This window comes from Somniosus microcephalus, unplaced genomic scaffold, assembly GCF_052327205.1.
Source record: "Somniosus microcephalus isolate GS21.2 unplaced genomic scaffold, FLI_Smic_1.0 unresolved_chr7, whole genome shotgun sequence".
Taxonomy (NCBI): Eukaryota; Metazoa; Chordata; class Chondrichthyes; order Squaliformes; family Somniosidae; genus Somniosus; species Somniosus microcephalus.
Window position 1 is genome coordinate 38,460,151 of NW_028225185.1, and position 22,873 is coordinate 38,483,023.

General features: G+C 47.7%; 1 protein-coding gene across 1 annotated transcript in view; it reads left to right on the plus strand.

Moving 5' to 3' along the window:
* The first annotated feature begins 486 nt into the window (after positions 1-486).
* LOC147086815 (extracellular matrix protein 2-like) overlaps positions 487-22,873 on the plus strand; it is a 100,185-nt gene continuing 77,798 nt past the window's right edge. Inside the window, exon 1 of the mRNA XM_085978325.1 lies at positions 487-507. Within this exon, the coding sequence (XP_085834451.1) occupies positions 487-507 (21 nt within the window). The remainder of the gene's footprint in view (positions 508-22,873) is intronic.

The following is a 22,873-nucleotide window of genomic DNA, read 5'->3' on the forward strand; positions in this document are numbered from 1 at the left end:
GATAGTTTTCTAAGTTTTTTCCTCATGTTATGGCAATCATGGTCAAACCATTTTTCATAGTTTTTTGTTTTGGGTTTGTTCTTGCGAGCTTTCAAGTTTGCATTTGTTGCCAAATTATCAAAAATATTGTTTAGTTTACTAACTGCCCGGTTTACGCCTTCTTTATTGTGAGTGTATATGTTATCCAGAAAGGTGTCTAAGAGAGCTTGAGTTGATGCATTGCTAATTGTTTTCTGGTATTTTTCCGTGTCGTTTTTGGCCCATCTGTACGATTTTTTGGTGTTGTACAGTTTACTGGGTTGTATTTCTATGTTGTTTGTTTCTGTCTTTTTGAGAAACATAGTAATTTGACTGTGATCTGACAGTGTTGTTTGTGGTTTGACTGTGAATGCTCTGAAAGAGGATGGGTCCAAGTCTGTAATCATAAAGTCTACTGTGCTGCAGCCAAGAGGTGAGCAGTAGGTCGATCTTCCTAGGAGGTCTCCTATGAACCTACCATTGACCCAGGTTTGTAACTCTCTGACATACACCACACCTCTCACTGTAACACTGAATGACCCCACATCCCTCACTGTAAACTCTGATGTACCCCACACCCCTCACTGTAACACTCTGATATACCCCACACCCCTCACTGTAACACACTGATATACCCCACACCCCTCACTGTAACACTTTGATATACCCCACACCCCTCACTGTAACACTCTGATATACCCCACACCCCTCACTGTAACACTCTGATATACCCCACACCCCTCAGTGTAATACCCTGATATACCCCACACCCCTCACTGTAACACACTGATATACCCCACACCCCTCACTGTAACACTTTGATATACCCCACACCCCTCACTGTAACACTCTGATATACCCCACACCCCTCACTGTAACACTCTGATATACCCCACACCCCTCAGTGTAATACCCTGATATAACCCACACCCCTCACTGTAACACTCTGATATACCCCACACCCCTCAGTGTAACACCCTGATATACCCCACACCCCTCACTGTAACACTCTGATATACCCCACACCCCTCACTGTAACACTCTGATATACCCCACACCCCTCACTGTAACACGCTGATATACCCCACACCCCTCACTGTAACACTGATATACCCCACACCCCTCACTGTAACACCCTGATATACACCACACCCCTCACTGTAACACTGATATACCCCACACCCCTCACTGTAACACCCTGATATACACCACACCCCTCACTGTAACACTGACACACCCCACACCGTAACACAATGATATACCCCACACCCCTCACTGTAACACTGATATACCCCACACCCCTCACTTTAACACTCTGATATACCCCACACCCCTCACTGTAACACTCTTATATACCCCACACCAGTCACTGTAACACTGATATACCCCACACCCCTCACTGTAACACTCTGATATACCCCACACCCCTCACTGTAAGACTCTGATATACCCCACACCACTCACTGTAACACTCTGATATACCCCACACCACTCACTGTAACACTGATATACCCCACACCCCTCACTGTAACACTCTGATATAGCCCACACCCCTCACTGTAACACTCTGATATACTCCACACCCCTCACTGTAACACAGTGATATACCCCACAACCCTCACTATAACACTCTGATATACCCCACACCCCTCACTCTAACACTCTGATATACCCCACAACCCTTACTGTAACACTCTGATACACACCACACCCCTAACTGTAACACTGATATACCCCACACCCCTCACTGTAACACTGATATACCCCACACCCCTCACTGTAACACTCTGATATACCCCACACCCCTCACTGTAACACTCTGATATACCCCACACCGCTCACTGTAACACTCTGATATACCCCACACCCCTCAATGTAACACTCTGATATACCCCACACCCCTCAGTGTAACACTGATATACCCCACACCGCTCACAGTAACACTCTGATATACCCCACACCCCTCACTGTAACACTCTGATATACCCCACACCCTTCACTGTAACACTGTGATATACTCCACACCCCTCACTGTAACACTCTGATATACCCCACAGCCCTCACTGTAACACTCTGATATACCCCACACCCCTTACTGTAACTCGCTGATATACCCCACACCCCTCACTGTAACACCCTGATATACGCCACACCCCTCACTGTAACACTCTGATATACCCCACACCCCTCACTGTAACACCCTGATATACCCCACACCCCTCACTGTAACACTCTGATATACCCCACACCCCTCACTGTAACACTCTGATATACCCCACATCCCTCACTGTAACACACTGATATAACTCACACCCCTCACTGTAACACTCTGATATACCCCACACCCCTCACTGTAACACTCTGATATACCCCACACCCCTCACTGTAACACACTGATATACCCCACACCCCTCACTGTAACACTCTGATATACCCCACACCCCTCACTGTAACACTGATATACCCCACACCCCTCACTGTAACACTCTGATATACCCCACACCCCTCACTGTAACACTCTGATATACCCCACACCCCTCACTGTAACACTCTGATATACCCCACACCCCTCACTGTAACACACTGATATACCCCACACCCCTCACTGTAACACTCTGATATACCCCACACCCCTCACTGTAACACTCTGATGTACCCCACACCCCTCACTGTAACACTCTGATATACCCCACACCCCTCACTGTAACACTCTGATATACCCCACACCCCTCACTGTAACACTCTGATATACCCCACACCCCCCACTGTAACACTCTGATATACCCCACACCCCTCACTGTAACACTCTGATATACCCCACACCCCTCACTATAACACTCTGATATACCCCACACCCCTCACTGTAACACTCTGATATACCCCACACCGCTCACTGTAACACTCTGATATACCCCACACCCCTCACTGTAATACTCTGATATACCCCACACCCCTCACTGTAACACACTGATATACCCCACACCGCTCACTGTAACACTCTGATATACCCCACACCCCTCACTGTAACACACTGATATACCCCACACCCCTCACAGTAACACGCTGATATACCCCACACCCCTCACTGTAACACTCTGATATACCCCACACCCCTCACTGTAACACTGATATACCCCACACCCCTCACTGTAACACCCTGATATAACCCACACCCCTCACTGTAACACTCTGATATACCCCACACCCCTCACTGTAACACTGATATACCCCACACCCCTCACTGTAACACTCTGATATACCCCACACCCCTCACTGTAACACTCTGATATGCCCCACACCCCTCACTGTAACACTCTGATATACCCCACACCCCTCACTGTAACACTCTGATATACCCCACACCCCTCACTGTAACACTCTGATATACCCCACACCCCTCACTGTAACACTCTGATATACCCCACACCTCTCACTGTAACACTCTGATATACCCCACACACCTCACTGTAACACTCTGATATACCCCACACCCCTCACTGTAACACTCTGATATACCCCACACCCCTCACTGTAACACTCTGATATACCCCACACCCCTCACTGTAACACTCTGATATACCCCACACCCCTCACTATAACACTCTGACATACCCCACACCCCTCACTGTAACACTCTGATATACCCCACACCCCTCACTGTAACACTGATATACCCCACACCCCTCACTGTAACACTCTGATATACCCCACACCCCTCACTGTAACACTCTGATATACCTCACACCACTCACTGTAACACTGATATACCCCACACCCCTCAGTGTAACACTCTGATATACCCCACACCCCTCACTGTAACACACTGATATACCCCACACCCCTCACTGTAACTCTCTGATATACCCCACACCCCTCACTGTAGCACTCTGATATACCCCACACCCCTCACTGTGACACTGATATACCCCACACCCCTCACTGTAACACTGAAATACCCCACACCCCTCATTGTAACACTCTGATATACCCCACACCCCTCGCTGTAACACTCTGATATACCCAACACCCCTCACTGCAAAACTCTGATATACCCCACACCCCTCACTGTAACACTCTGATATACCCCACACCCCTCACTATAACACTCTGATATACCCCACACCCCTCACTCTAACTCTCTGGTATACCCCACAACCCTCACTGTAACACTCTGATATACCCCACACCCCTCACTATAACACTCTGATATACCCCACACCCCTCAATCTAACTCTCTGATATACCCCACACCCCTAACTGTAACACTCTGATATACCCCACACCCCTCACTGTAACACTGATATACCCCACACCCCTCACTGTAACACTGATATACCCCACACCGCTCACTGTAACACTCTGATATACCCCACACCCCTCACTGTAACACTCTGATATACCCCACACCCCTCAGTGTAACACTGATATACCCCACACCCCTCACTGTAACACTCTGATATACCCCAAAGCCCTCACTATAACACTCTGATATACCCCACACCCCTCACTGTAACACACTGATATACCCCACACCCCTCACTGTAACACACTGATATACCCCACACCCCTCACTGTAATACTGATATACCCCACACCCCTCACTGTAACACTCTGATATACCCCACACCCCTCACTGTAACACTCTGATATACCCCACACCCCTCACTGTAACACACTGATATACCCCACACCCCTCACTGTAACACTGATATACCCCACACCCCTCACTGTAACACTGATATACCCCACACCCCTCACTGTAACACTCTGATATACCCCACACCCCTCACTGTAACACTGATATACCCCACACCCCTCACTGTAACACTGATATACCCCACACCCCTCACTGTAACACTCTGATATACCCCACACCCCTCACTGTAACACTCTGATATACCCCACACCCCTCACTGTAACTCGCTGATATACCCCACACCCCTCACTGTAACACCCTGATATACCCCACACCCCTCACTTTAACACTCTGATATACCCCACACCCCTCACTGTAACACTCTGATATACCCCACACCCCTCAGTGTAACACTCTGATATACCCCACACCCCTCACTGTAATACTCTGATATACCCCACACCCCTCACTGTAACACACGGATATACCCCACACCCCTCACTGTAACACTCTGATATACACCACACCCCTCACTGTAACACACTGATATACCCCACACCCCTCACTGTAACACTCTGATATACCCCACACCCCTCACTGTAACACTCTGATATACCCCACACCCCTCACTGTAACACTCTGATATACCCCACACCCCTCACTGTAACACTCTGATATACCCCACACCCCTCACTGTAACACACTGATATACCTCACACCCATCACTGTAAAACTCTGATATACCACACACCCCTCACTGTAACACTCTGATATACCCCACCCCTCACTGTAACACTCTGATATACCCCACACCCCTCACTGTAACAGACTGATATACCCCACACCCCTCACTGTAACACTCTGATATACCCCACACCCCTCACTGTAACACTCTGATATACCCCACACCCCTCACTGTAACAGACTGATATACCCCACACCCCTCACTGTAACACTCTGATATACCCCACACCCCTCACTGTAACACTCTGATATACCCCACACCCCTCACTGTAACACTCTGATATACCCCACACCCCTCACTGTAACACTCTGATATACACCACACCCCTCACTGTAACACACTGATATACCCCACACCCCTCACTGTAACACTCTGATATACCCCACACCGCTCACTGTAACACTCTGATGTACCCCACACACCTCACTGTAACACTGATATGCCCCACACCCCTCACTGTAACACTCTGATATAACCCACACCCCTCACTGTAACACTCTGATATACCCCTCACCCCTCACTGTAACACTCTGATATACCCCACACCCCTCACTGTAACACACTGATATACCCCACACCCCTCACTGTAACACTCTGATATACCCCACACCCCTCACTGTAACACTCTGATATACCACACACCCCTCACTGTAATACTCTGATATACCCCACACCCCTCACTGTAACACACTGATATACCCCACACCCCTCACTGTAACACTCTGATATACCCCACACCCATCACTGTAACACTCTGATATACCCCACACCCCTCACTGTAACAGACTGATATACCCCACACCCCTCACTGTAACACTCTGATATACCCCACACCCCTCACTGTAACACTCTGATATACCCCACACCCCTCACTGTAACACTCTGATATACCCCACACCCCTCACTGTAACACTCTGATGTACCCCACACCCCTCACTCTAACACTCTTATATACCCCACACCCCTCACTGTAACACTGATATACCGCACACCCCTCACTGTAACACTCTGATATACCCCACACCCCTCACTGTAACACTCTGATATACCCCACACCCCTCACTGTAACACTCTGATATACCCCACACCCCTCACTGTAACACTCTGATATACCCCACACCCCTCACTGTAACACTCTGATATACCCCACACCCCTCACTGTAACACTCTGATATACCTCACACCCCTCACTGTAACACTCTGATATACCCCACACCCCTCACTGTAACACTCTGATATACCCCACACCCCTCACTGTAACACTCTGATATACCCCACACCCCTCACTGTAATACTCTGATATACCCCACACCCCTCACTGTAACACTGATATACCTCACACCCCTCACTGTAACACTCTGATATACCCCACACCCCTCACTGTAACACTGATATACCCCACACCCCTCACTGTAACACCCTGATATAACCCACACCCCTCACTGTAACACTCTGATATACCCCACACCCCTCACTGTAACACTGATATACCCCACACCCCTCACTGTAACACTCTGATATACCCCACACCCCTCACTGTAACACTGATATACCCCACACCCCTCACTGTAACACTCTGATATACCCCACACCCCTCACTGTAACACCCTGATATAACCCACACCCCTCACTGTAACTCTCTGATATACCCCACACCCCTCACTGTAACACCCTGATATACCCCGCACCCCTCACTGTAACACTCTGATATACCCCACACCCCTCACTGTAACACTCTGATATACCCCACACCCCTCACTGTAACACTCTGATATACCCACAGCCCTCACTGTAACACTGATATACCCCACACCCCTTACTGTAACACTCTGATATACACCACACCCCTCACTGTAACTCTCTGATATACCCCACACCCCTCACTGTAACTCTCTGATATACCCCACACCCCTCACTGTAACACTCTGATATACCCCGCACCCCTCACTGTAACACTCTGATATACCCCACACCCCTCACTGTAACACTCTGATATACCCCACACCCCTCACTGTAACACTCTGATATACCCCACACCCCTCACTGTAACACTCTGATATACCCACACCCCTCACTGTAACACTGATATACCCCACACCCCTTACTGTAACACTCTGATATACCCCACACCCCTCACTGTAACACTCTGATATACCCCACACCCCTCACTGTAACACTCTGATATACCCCACACCCCTCACTGTAATACCCTGATATAACCCACACCCCTCACTGTAACACTCTGATATACCCCACACCTCTCAGTGTAACACCCTGATATACCCCACACCCCTCACTGTAACACTCTGATATACCCCACACCCCTCACTGTAACACTCTGATAGACCCCACACCCTTCAGTGTAACACTCTGATATACCCCACACCCCTCACTGTAACACTCTGATATACCCCACACCCCTCACTGTAACACTCTGATATACCCCACACCTCTCAGTGTAACACCCTGATATACCCCACACCCCTCACTGTAACACTCTGATATACCCCACACCCCTCACTGTAACACTCTGATAGACACCACACCCTTCAGTGTAACACTCTGATATACCCCACACCCCTCACTGTAACACTCTGATATACCCCACACCCCTCACTGCAACACGCTGATATACCCCACACCCCTCACTGTAGCACTCTGATATACCCCACACCCCTCACTGTAACACTCTGATATACCCCATACCCCTCACTGTAACACTCTGATATACACCACACCCCTCACTGTAACACTGATATACCCCACACCCCTCACTGTAACACTCTGATATACCCCACACCCCTCACTGTAACACACTGATATACCTCACACCCCTCACTGTAACACTCTGATATACCCCACACCCCTCACTGTAACACACTGATATACCCCACACCCCTCACTGTAACACTCTGATATACCCCACACCCCTCACTGTAACACGCTGATATACCCCACACCCCTCACTGTAACACTGATATACCCCACACCCCTCACTGTAACACCCTGATATACACCACACCCCTCACTGTAACACTGATATACCCCTCACCCCTCACTGTAACACCCTGATATACACCACACCCCTCACTGTAACACTGATATACCCCACACCCCTCACTGTAACACTCTGATATACCCCACACCCCTCACTGTAACACTCTGATATACCCCACACACCTCACTGTAACACTCTGATATACCCCACACCCCGCACTGTAACACACTGATATACCCCACACCCCTCACTGTAACACTCTGATATACCCCACACCCCTCACTGTAACACACTGATATACCCCACACCCCTCACTGTAACACACTGATATACCCCACACCCCTCACTGTAACACTAATATACCCCACACCCCTCACTGTAACACACTGATATACCCCACACCCCTCACTGTAACACTCTGATATACCCCACACCCCTCACTGTAACACACTGATATACCCCACACCCCTCACTGTAACACTGATATACCCCACACCCCTCACTGTAACACCCTGATATACACCACACCCCTCACTGTAACACTGATATACCCCACACCCCTCACTGTATCACTCTGATATACACCACACCCCTCACTGTAACACTGATATACCCCACACCCCTCACTGTAACACTCTGATATACCCCACACCCCTCACTGTAACACTCTGATATACCCCACACACCTCACTGTAACACTCTGATATACCCCACACCCCTCACTGTAACACACTGATATACCCCACACCCCTCACTGTAACACTCTGATATACCCCACACCCCTCACTGTAACACTCTGATATACCCCACACCCCTCACTGTAACACGCTGATATACCCCACACCCCTCACTGTAACACTGATATACCCCACACCCCTCACTGTAACACCCTGATATACACCACACCCCTCACTGTAACACTGATATACCCCACACCCCTCACTGTAACACCCTGATATACACCACACCCCTCACTGTAACACTGATATACCCCACACCCCTCACTGTAACACTCTGATATACCCCACACCCCTCACTGTAACACTCTGATGTACCCCACACCCCTCACTGTAACACTCTGATATACCCCACACCCCTCACTGTAACACTCTGATATACCCCACACCCCTCACTGTAACACTCTGATATACCCCACACCCCTCACTGTAACACTCTGATATACAGCACACCCCTCACTATAACACTCTGATATACCCCACACCCCTCACTGTAACACTCTGATATACCCCACACCGCTCACTGTAACACTCTGATATACCCCACACCCCTCACTGTAATACTCTGATATACCCCACACCCCTCACTGTAACACCCTGATATAACCCACACCCCTCACTGTAACACTCTGATATACCCCACACCCCTCACTGTAACACTCTGATATACCCCACACTCCTCACTGTAACACTGATATACCCCACACCCCTCACTGTAACACTCTGATATACCCCACACTCCTCACTGTAACACACTGATATACCCCACACCCCTCACTGTAACACTCTGATATACCCCACACCCCTCACTGTAACACTGATATACCCCACACCCCTCACTGTAACACTCTGATATAATTTTTTACAATTTACAATTTAAATCGCTTTATTGGCATGATAAGTTACATCTTATGTTGCCAAAGCATCAAAATACATTTATGGTTCAGCACATAAACGCAGTTCTATTCATACAGTGTATAAACAGGTATATCCCTGAGTGTATAAATATACATTCGCATTGTTTATATTTTTTTTTTTCTTAGCTTACTGGTTGTCCCTCTGTTCATGGCAAGCTGCAACATAGTGCGCCGCCAGCGTTACACAGCTTCTCTCCTCTCCCAGTAGGAATGGGAGTTTTTGGTTGTCATTCAGATTTCTGAAATCAGGGCATATTTGTGAGAATTTTTGGTAGAAATTCTCCCTGATGCCCTGATATTTTCCACAAGCTGTGAGGAAGTGCATCTCTGTCTCCACCACTCCCTGACTGCAGTGAGAGCATATCCTGTCCTCTCTTGGCAGCCTGGTCTGCCTGTGTCTGCCTTTTTCGATCGCTAGGCTATGTTCGCTAAGTCTGTACCTTGTCAAGGTTCTTCTCAGTTTGTTATCCTTTACCACACCCCTCACTGTAACACTCTGATATACCCCACACCCCTCACTGTAACACTCTGATATACCCCACACCCCTCACTGTAACACTCTGATATACCCCACACCCCTCACTGTAACACTCTGATATACCCCACACCCCTCACTGTAACACTCTGATATACCCCACACCCCTCACTGTAACACTCTGATATACAGCACACCCCTCACTATAACACTCTGATATACCCCACACCCCTCACTGTAACACTCTGATATACCCCACACCCCTCACTGTAACACTCTGATATACTCCACACATCTCACTGTAACACTGATATACCCCACACCCCTCACTGTAACACTCTGATATATCCCACACCCCTCACTGTAACACTCTGATATACCCCACACCCCTCACTGTAACACTGATATACCCCACACCCCTCACTGTAACACCCTGATATACACCACACCCCTCACTGTAACACTCTGATATACCCCACACCCCTCACTGTAACACTCTGATATACCCCACACCCCTCACTGTAACACTCTGATATACCCCACACCCCTCACTGTAACACCCTGATATACCCCACACCCCTCACTGTAACACTCTGATATACCCCACACTCCTCACTGTAACACTCTGATATATCCCACACCCCTCACTGTAACACTCTGATATACCCCACACCCCTCACTGTAACACTCTGATATACCCCACACCCCTCACTGTAACACACTGATATACCCCACACCCCTCACTGTAACACTGATATACCCCACACCCCTCACTGTAACACACTGATATACCCCACACCCCTCACTGTAACACTGATATACACCACACCCCTCACTGTAACACTGATATACCCCACACCCCTCACTGTAACACTCTGATATACCCCACACCCCTCACTGTAACACACTGATATACCCCACACCCCTCACTGTAACACACTGATATACCCCACACCCCTCACTGTAACACACTGATATACCCCACACCCCTCACTGTAACACACTGATATACCCCACACCCCTCACTGTAACACTCTGATATACCCCACACCCCTCACTGTAACACCCTGATACACCCGACACCCCTCACTGTAATACTCTGATATACCCCACACCGCTCACTGTAACACTCTGATATACCCCACACCCCTCACTGTAACACACTGGTATACCCCACACCCCTCACTGTAACACTCTGATATACCCCACACCCCTGACTGTAACACTCTGATATACCCCACACCCCTCACTGTAACACGCTGATATACCCCACACCCCTCACTGTAACACTCTGATATACCCCACACCCCTCAGTGTAACACTCTGATATACCCCACACCCCTCACTGTAACACTCTGATATACCCCACACCCCTCACTGTAACACTCTGATATACCCCACACCCCTCACTGTAACACTCTGATATACCCCACACCCCTCACTGTAACACACTGATATACCCCACACCCCTCACTGTAACACTCTGATATACCCCACACCCCTCACTGTAACACTCTGATATACCCCACACCCCTCACTGTAACACTCTGATATACCCCACACCCCTCACTGTAACACTCTGATATACCCCACACCCCTCACTGTAACACACTGATATACCCCACACCCCTCACTGTAATACTCTGATATACCCCACACCCCTCACTGTAACACTCTGATATACCCCACACCCCTCACTGTAACACACTGATATACCCCACACCCCTCACTGTAACACTCTGATATACCCCACACCCCTCACTGTAACACTCTGATATACCCCACACCGCTCACTGTAACACACTGATATACCCCACACCCCTCACTGTAACACTGATATACCCCACACCCCTCACTGTAACACTGATATACCCCACACCCCTCACTGTAACACCCTGATATACACCACACCCCTCACTGTAACACCCTGATATACACCACACCCCTCACTTTAACACTGATATACCCCACACCCCTCACTGTAACACCCTGATATACACCACACCCCTCACTTTAACACTGATATACCCCACACCCCTCACTGTAACACCCTGATATACACCACACCCCTCACTGTAACACTCTGATATACCCCACACCGCTCACTGTAACACCCTGATATACACCACACCCCTCACTGTAACACTCTGATATACCCCACACCCCTCACTGTAACACCCTGATATACACCACACCCCTCACTGTAACACCCTGATATACTCCACACCTCTCACTGTAACACCCTGATATACACTACACCCCTCACTGTAACACTGATATACCCCACACCCCACACTGTAACACCCTGATATACACCACACCCCTCACTGTTACACTGATATACCCCACACCCCTCACTGTAACACTCTGATATACCCCACACCCCTCACTGTAACACCCTGATATACCCCACACCCCTCACTGTAACACTCTGATATACCCCACACCCCTCACTGTAACACTCTGATATACCCCACACCCCTCACTGTAACACACTGATATACCCCACACCCCTCACTGTAACACTCTGATATACCCCACACCCCTCACTGTAACACTCTGATATACCCCACACCCCTCACTGTAACACCCTGATATACACCACACCCCTCACTGTAACACTCTGATATACCCCACACCCCTCACTGTAACACTCTGATATACCCCACACCCCTCACTGTAACACTGATATACCCCACACCCCTCACTGTAACACTCTGATATACCCCACACCCCTCACTGTAACACTGATATACCCCACACCCCTCACTGTAACACTCTGATATACCCCACACCCCTCACTGTAACACTCTGATATACCCCACACACCTCACTGTAACACTCTGATATACCCCACACCCCTCACTGTAACACTCTGATATACCCCACACCCCTCACTGTAATACCCTGATATAACCCACACCCCTCACTGTAACACTCTGATATACCCCACACCCCTCAGTGTAACACTCTGATATACCCCACACCCCTCACTGTAACACTCTGATATACCCCACACACCTCACTGTAACACTCTGATATACCCCACACCCCTCACTGTAACACTCTGATATACCCCACACCCCTCACTGTAACACTCTGATATACCCCACACCCCTCACTGTAACACTCTGATATACCCCACACCCCTCACTGTAACACTCTGATATACCCCACACCCCTCACTGTAACACTGATATACCCCACACCCCTCACTGTAACACTCTGATATACCCCACACCCCTCACTGTAACACTCTGATATACCCCACACCCCTCACTGTAACACTCTGATATACCCCACACCCCTCACTGTAACACTCTGATATACCCCACACCCCTCACTGTAACACTCTGATATACCCCACACCCCTCACTGTAACACTCTGATATACCCCACACCCCTCACTGTAACACACTGATATACCGCACACCCCTCACTGTAACACTCTGATATACCCCACACCCCTCACTGTAACACTCTGATATCCCCCACACCCCTCACTGTAACACTCTGATATACCCCACACCCCTCACTGTAACACTCTGATATACCCCACACCCCTCACTGTAACACTCTGATATACCCCACACCCCTCACTGTAACACTCTGATATACCCCACACCCCTCACTGTAACACTCTGATATACCCCACACCCCTCACTGTAACACTCTGATATACCCCACACCCCTCACTGTAACACTGATATACCCCACACCCCTCACTGTAACACTCTGATATACCCCACACCCCTCACTGTAACACTCTGATATACCCCACACCCCTCACTGTAACACACTGATATACCTCACACCCCTCACTGTAACAGACTGATATACCACACACCCCTCACTCTAACACTCTTATATACCCCACACCCCTCACTGTAACACTCTGATATACCCGACACCCCTCACTGTAACAGACTGATATACCACACACCCCTCACTCTAACACTCTGATATACCCCACACCCCTCACTGTAACACCCTGATATACCCCACACCCCTCACTGTAACACTCTGATATACCCCACACCCCTCACTGTAACACTCTGATATACCCCACACCCCTCACTGTAACACTCTGATATACCCCACACCCCTCACTGTAACACTCTTATATACCCCACACCCCTCACTGTAACACTCTGATATACCCCACACCCCTCACTGTAACAGACTGATATACCACACACCCCTCACTCTAACACTCTGATATACCCCACACCCCTCACTGTAACACACTGATATACCCCACACCCCTCACTGTAACACTCTGATATACCCCACACCCCTCACTGTAACACTCTGATATACCCCACACCCCTCACTGTAACACTCTGATATACCCCACACCCCTCACTTTAACACTCTGATATACCCCACACCCCTCACTGTAACACTCTGATATACCCCACACCCCTCACTGTAACACTCTGATATACCCCACACCCCTCACTGTAACACTCTGATATACCCCACACCCCTCACTGTAACACTCTGATATACCCCACACCGCTCACTGTAACACTCTGATATACCCCGAACCCCTCACTGTAACACTGTGATATACCCCACACCCCTCACTGTAATACTCTGATATACCCCACACCCCTCACTGTAACACCCTGATATAACCCACACCCCTCACTGTAACTCTCTGATATACCCCACACCCCTCACTGTAACACTGATATACCCCACGCCCCTCACTGTAACACTCTGATATACCCCACACCCCTCACTGAAACACTCTGATATACCCCGCACCCCGCACTGTAACACTCTGATATACCCCACACCCCTCACTGTAACACTCTGATATACCCCACACCACTCACTGTAACACTCTGATATACCCCACACCCCTCACTGTAACACTCTGATATACCCCACACCCCTCACTGTAACACTCTGATATACCCCACACCCCTCACTGTAACACTCTGATATACCCCACACCCCTCACTGTAACACTGATATACCCCACTCCCCTCACTGGAACATTCTGATATACCGCACACCCCTTACTGTAACACTCTGATATACCCCACACCCCTCACTGTAACACTCTGATATACCCCACACCCCTCACTGTAACACTGATATACCCCACACCCCTCACTGTAACACTCTGATATACCCCACACCCCTCACTGTAACACACTGATATACCCCACACCCCTCACTGTAACACTCTGATATACCCCACACCCCTCACTGTAACACTCTGATATACCCCACACCTCTCACTGTAACACTCTGATATACCCCACACCCCTCACTGTAACACTCTGATATAACCCACACCCCTCACTGTAACACTCTGATATACCCCACACCTCTCAGTGTAACACCCTGATATACCCCACACCCCTCACTGTAACACTCTGATATACCCCACACCCCTCACTGTAACACTCTGATATACCCCACACCCCTCACTGTAACACGCTGATATACCCCACACCCCTCACTGTAGCACTCTGATATACCCCACACCCCTCACTGTAACACTCTGATATACCCCATACCCCTCACTGTAACACTCTGATATACACCACACCCCTCACTGTAACACACTGATATACCCCACACCCCTCACTGTAACACACTGATATATCTCACACCCCTCACTGTAACACTCTGATATACCACACACCCCTCACTGTAACAGACTGATATACCGCACACCCCTCACTCTAACACACTTATATACCCCACACCCCTCACTGTAACACTGATATACCCCACACCCCTCACTGTAACACTCTGATATACCCCACACCCCTCACTGTAACTCTCTGATATACCCCACACCCCTCACTGTAACACTCTGATATACCCCACACCCCTCACTGTAACACTCTGATATACCCCGCACCCCTCACTGTAACACTCTGATATACCCCACACCCCTCACTGTAACACTCTGATATACCCCACACCCCTCACTGTAACACTCTGATATACCCCACACCCCTCACTGTAACACACTGATATACCCCGCACCCCTCACTGTAACACTCTGATATACCCCACACCCCTCACTGAAACACTCTGATATACCCCACCCCCCTCACTGTGACACTCTGATAAAGCCCACACCCCTCACTGTAATACTCTGATATACCCCACACCCCTCACTGTAACACCCTGATATAACCCACACCCCTCACTGTAACACTCTGATATACCCCACACCCCTCACTGTAACACTGATATACCCCACACCCCTCACTGTAACACTCTGATATACCCCACACCCCTCACTGTAACACACTGATATACCCCACACCCCTCACTGTAACACTCTGATATACCCCACATCCCTCACTGTCACACTCTGATATACCCCACACCCCTCACTGTAACACTCTGATATACCCCACATCCCTCACTGTCACACTCTGATATACCCCACACCCCTCACTGTAACACACTGATATACCCCACACCCCTCACTGTAACACTCTGATATACCCCACACCCCTCACTCTAACACTCTGATATACCCCACACCCCTCACTGTAACACTCTGATATACCCCGCACCCCTCACTGTAACACTCTGATATACCCCACACCCCTCACTCTAACACTCTGATATACCCCACACCCCTCACTGTAATACTCTGATATACCCCACACCCCTCACTGCAACACTCTGATATACCCCACACCCCTCACTGTAACACTGATATACCCCACACCCCTCACTGTAACACTCTGATATACCCCACACCCCTCACTGTAACACTCTGATATACCCTCACCCCTCACTGTAACACTCTGATATACCCCACACCCCTCACTGTAACACTGATATACCCCACACCCCTCACTGTAACACTCTGATATACCCCACACCCCTCACTGTAACACTCTGATATACCCCACACACCTCACTGTAACACTCTGATATACCCCACACCCCTCACTGTAACACCCTGATATAACCCACACCCCTCACTGTAACACTCTGATATACCCCACACCCCTCACTGTAACACTGATATACCCCACACCCCTCACTGTAACACTCTGATATACCCCACACCCCTCACTGTAACACGCTGATATACCCCACACCCCTCACTGTAACACTCTGATATACCCCACACCCCTCACTGTAACACTGATATACCCCACACCCCTCACTGTAACACTCTGATATACCCCACACCCCTCACTGTAACACTCTGATATACCCCACACACCTCACTGTAACACTCTGATATACCCCACACCCCTCACTGTAACACTCTGATATACCCCACACCCCTCACTGTAACACTCTGATATACCCCACACCCCTCACTGTAACACTCTGATATACCCCACACCCCTCAGTGTAACACCCTGATATACCCCACACCCCTCACTGTAACACTCTGATATACCCCACACCCCTCACTGTAACACTCTGATATACCCCACACCCCTCACTGTAACACTCTGATATACCCCACACCGCTCACTGTAACACTCTGATATACCCCACACAATAATACAATACAATACAAATCGCTTTATTGGCATGATAAGGTACATCTTATGTTGCCAAAGCATCAAAATACATTTATGGTTGAACACATAAACGCGGTTCCATTCATACAGTGTATAAACAGGTATATCCCTGAGTTTATAAATATATTTTCGCCTTGTTTATATATACTCTTGTCTTAGTTTACTGGTTGTCCCTCTGTTCATGGCAAGCTGTAACATAGTGTGCCGCCAGTGTTACACAGCTTCTCTCCTCCCCCAGTAGGAATGGGAGTTTTTGGTTGTCAGTCAGATTTCTGAATTCAGGGCATATTTGTGAGAATTTTTGATAGAAATTCTCTCTGATGCCCTGATACTTTCCACAGGCTGTGAGGAAGTGCATCTCTGTCTCAACTACTCCCTGACTGCAGTGAGAGCATATCCTGTCTTCTCTTGGCAGCCTGGTCTGCCTGTGTCTGCCTTTTTCGATCGCTAGGCTATGTTCGCTAAGTCTGTACCTTGTCAAGGTTCTTCTCAGTTTGTTATCCTTTACCATGGTCAGGTAATCAGCTATGTTGTATTGTCTGTTTAGGGCCAAGTAGCAATTGAGTTTGCTTTGGGTTTTTGTTGTTTCTGCCCAATATGACAGATATTTTTCCTTTTGCTTAGCGACGATTGTGTTGGGTCGAATTCTTTGTGTTACCCTGTCACTGTCCTGGGGCTGGTTATTGTTAGTATTGTTATTAGTTACTTTATTGAGTCCCAGGACTAGTTGACTGAGGGTATTCTTCTTTATGGTCAGCTCTTGGCATTTCAGGGCGTCGTAGTGATAGCATTGGGGGTTGCTCATTTGTAGGTGATTCCAAAATTTGGTGGCTCTTTTTTGGATAGTGATTATTAATGGGTATTGGCCTAGTTCCGCCCTGCATGCGTTGTTTACTGTTTTCCTTTGAGTCCGGAGGATACTTTTACAGAATTCCGCATGTAGGATCTCAATTGGGTGTTTGTCCCATTTTGCAAAATCTTGTTGTGTTAGTGGTCCCCAGACCTCACTGCCATAGAGTGCAATTGGTTCAATTACTGATTTGAAAATTTTGAGCCAAATGCTAATTGGGATTTCTATTTGGATTGATTTTTTGATGGCATAGAAAGCCCTTCTTGCTTTCTCTTTCAGTTCATTCACAGCCAGTTTGAAGTTTCCCGTAGAACTGATTTTTAAGCCCAAGTATGTGTAGTGAGTGGTTTGTTCAATTTTGGTTGTTCCTACTGTGAAATTTATTGTGGGTCCATGTTGTTTGGATCTTTGCTGGAACACAAGGACTTTGGTTTTTTGGGGATTTATTGTCAGGGCCCAAGTCTGGCAGTACGACTCCAGCAGGTCCAGGTTCTGCTGTAGACCCTCCTTAGTTGGTGACAGCAGAACCAGGTCGTCGGCATAGAGGAGGAATTTAACCTTGGATTCATATAGGGTGAGGCCGGGTGCTGTAGATTGTTCAAGTAGTTTTGCCAATCCATTAATGTAAATATTAAAGAGTGTCGGTGAGATTGGCGAGCCCTGCGTCACCCCCCGCCCCTGTGGGAAGTATTTTGTTTGTTTGTCTCCAATTTTAACTGCACATTTATTGTTTGTATACATTGATTTAATTACATCATATGTTTTCCCTCCTACCCCGCTTTCGATAAGTTTCAGGAATAAACCGTCATGCCAGATGGAGTCGAAAGCCTTCTGGAAATCTACAAAGCATGCGTAGATTTTGCTTTTGTTATGGTGAACGTGTTTGTCAATTAGGGTCTGTAGGGTGAAGATATGATCGGATGTTCTATAGTTTGGCAGGAATCCAATTTGGCTTTTACTCAAGACATTGTGCTCTTCAAGGAAGTTTATAAGTCTTTTGTTTATGATGCTACAGAATACCTTCCCCAGGTTACTGTTTACACAGATGCCTCGATAGTTGTTTGGGTCGATTTTGTCCCCACTTTTGTATATGGGTGTTATGAGTCCTTTGTTCCAGATGTCAGGGAAATAACCGACACTCAGAACCAAGTTGAAGAGTTTTAGGATAGCCAGTTTCAGTTTGTCGTCTGCGTGTTTAATCATCTCGTTTAGTATGCCGTCTGTCCCGCAAGCTTTTCCTGGTCGCAGGTCCTTGAGTTTTTCAAGAAGTTCTTTTTCTGTTATTATGGCGTCTAGCGGGTTTTGGTTATCTTTTATGGCCATTTCAAGCTTTTCAAGTTTTTTGCGTATTTGGTGTTGCTCTGGTCCTAGTGTGTTTTTCTGGTATAATTTTTCAAAGTGGTTTACCCATGTGTCCCCATTTTGAATGGACAAATCGTCGTGTTGTTTTTTGTGTAGTGTTTTCAAGTTGTCCCAGAAACAATTCGACTCAATGGATTCCTCCATGGAGCTGAGTGTATTCTTAATAAATTGCTCTTTTTTGGTCCTGAGTGTGTTTCTGTATTGTGTTAGCGTCTGACAATAAGTAAGGCGTAATTCCTCGTTTTCTGGATGTCTGTGTTTTTGGTTTGATAGTTTTCTAAGTTTTTTCCTCATGTTATGGCAATCATGGTCAAACCATTTTTCATAGTTTTTTGTTTTGGGTTTGTTCTTGCGAGCTTTCAAGTTTGCATTTGTTGCCAAATTATCAAAAATATTGTTTAGTTTACTAACTGCCCGGTTTACGCCTTCTTTATTGTGAGTGTATATGTTATCCAGAAAGGTGTCTAAGAGAGCTTGAGTTGATGCATTGCTAATTGTTTTCTGGTATTTTTCCGTGTCGTTTTTGGCCCATCTGTACGATTTTTTGGTGTTGTACAGTTTACTGGGTTGTGTTTCTATGTTGTTTGTTTCTGTCTTTTTGAGAAACATAGTAATTTGACTGTGATCTGACAGTGTTGTTTGTGGTTTGACTGTGAATGCTCTGAAAGAGGATGGGTCCAAGTCTGTAATCATATAGTCTACTGTGCTGCAGCCAAGAGGTGAGCAGTAGGTCGATCTTCCTAGGAGGTCTCCTATGAACCTACCATTGACAATGTACAGACCCAGGTTTCGACAGAGCTGTAGTAGCTGTTTACCGTTGGTATTTGACTGCTTGTCGCAGTTATGCCTGTATGGAAGGGAAGGGATGTCAAAGTGGTTATTCCCGAATACGTAATTGTTTCCCTGATTATTGGTGAAGTCTGGTTCTTCGCCCGTTCTTGAATTGAGGTCCCCACAGATCAACACGTTCCCCTGGGCCTGGTATTGGATAATTTCCCCCTCCATGTTGGAGAAGGTGTCCTCTTTGTAGTACGGGGAATCGATTGGAGGGATATAAAGTGCGCAAATGTAAACATCTTGGGTGTTTGAGATAATCTCCCTCTCAAGTTTGAGCCACATATGGTTTTCGCCCTTTTTTATAAATTTGATGTAATTCTTAAGTTCTGTTTTAAACCAGATCAGTATGCCTCCGGAGTCTCTGCCTTGGGTTACACTTGGTAATTTATTGGAGGGGACCACTAGCTCAGTGTACCCTTGGGGACAGCCGGTGTGTCCTTTTCCTTTATACCAAGTTTCCTGTAAAATGATAATATCTAGATCTTTAGTTTCCTCTATGAACTCTGGGGTCCTACTCTTCACTTCTCGCAGTGAAGAGCGTAGACCTTGGATATTCCAGGTCGAAATATATAAGGATTTCATGTTAAGTTTTATCTTTTTCTATGATAGGTTAAAGAGTGGTACGTGTTTGTCGTGTCTAAGTGTGGGGAAAAAAAAGATCACCCCAGTTGTCTACAAAAGTTAATACAATTTGGTTACAGTTCTTTCTATTAATTAGTCCTTGATCCATAAGGCGGAAGTAGATGCTGCTGCACATCTGCTTATTGTCTCTTAATGGATTGTTTCTGTCTGAGGTATTGCGTACGTCCTGTGCATCTCTCCCTCTGTCTGGCTGGTAGCGGTCCTATTCCCCTGTGGGACAGGAGTGGTGCAGGTCTGATAATGTTGTTTTGCATGGGGATCCTCTCCGGTCTCGGTTGGTGTGGTGGTGGTCTTTGTAGTGTTCCTGATATGTACCCCGCTGATCTCTGGTGGTCGGGGGGGGGGGTCCTCTTGGAGTCTGGGTATGGACCCGGTTAAAAGCGACGTCCTTCAGGGCTTTAGCAAAGATCGATATTTTTTGCCTTTGGATGTGGACGTGGTCGTAAAGACATTCTTCATCGAGGGTGGGGTGTTGGGCCAGGTGTACGTTGTGGTTTGATTCGCATTCTGTTGCTATGCTGGCATTTATCTCATGAATTGTGTTGTTGTTGAAGTCTGTTCTCGGCAATATTGTGGAAACAGTGATTCTAGTGTTTGGAAATGTACTGCTTGCCTTCCTAATCATTGCTCTGAGCGATGTTGCTACCTCTTTCTGTTTGGCCTTTAGGTCATTTGTGCCCGTGTGTATTATTATGTGTTGGGGGGAGCCTAATCTGGCTTTGGTCAGCCATCCCATGGCTCTGTCTGTTGTTGGGCACCAAATCTTTTCTACTTTACTTCTAGGGAAGAGCTTTTTCTCCCATAGAAATTTCCCATTTGAGTCTATGAGTATTACGACGTCAGCCTTGTTTGTGTTTACTGTCTGGTGGCTTTCGCCTGGACTCATAGTGTGTGTGCTGGGCTGGGGTGTCTGGTGTGTGCGTACCTCTTGTGAGCGGCTCGCTTGTGGTTCCATGGTGGTGGGGGAAGATTGCGAGTCAGCATGCTGGTCGGTCTGTGTGGCACCCCTTGTATTGTGTGTCTGTTGCTTTTGTTCCGTGTGGGAGTGCAGCCGTTCCGTCCGGCTCTGTCTTGTCTTATCTCTAGTCTCTGGTTGCTGGTCTAATGGTGTTTTCTCTCCTCTA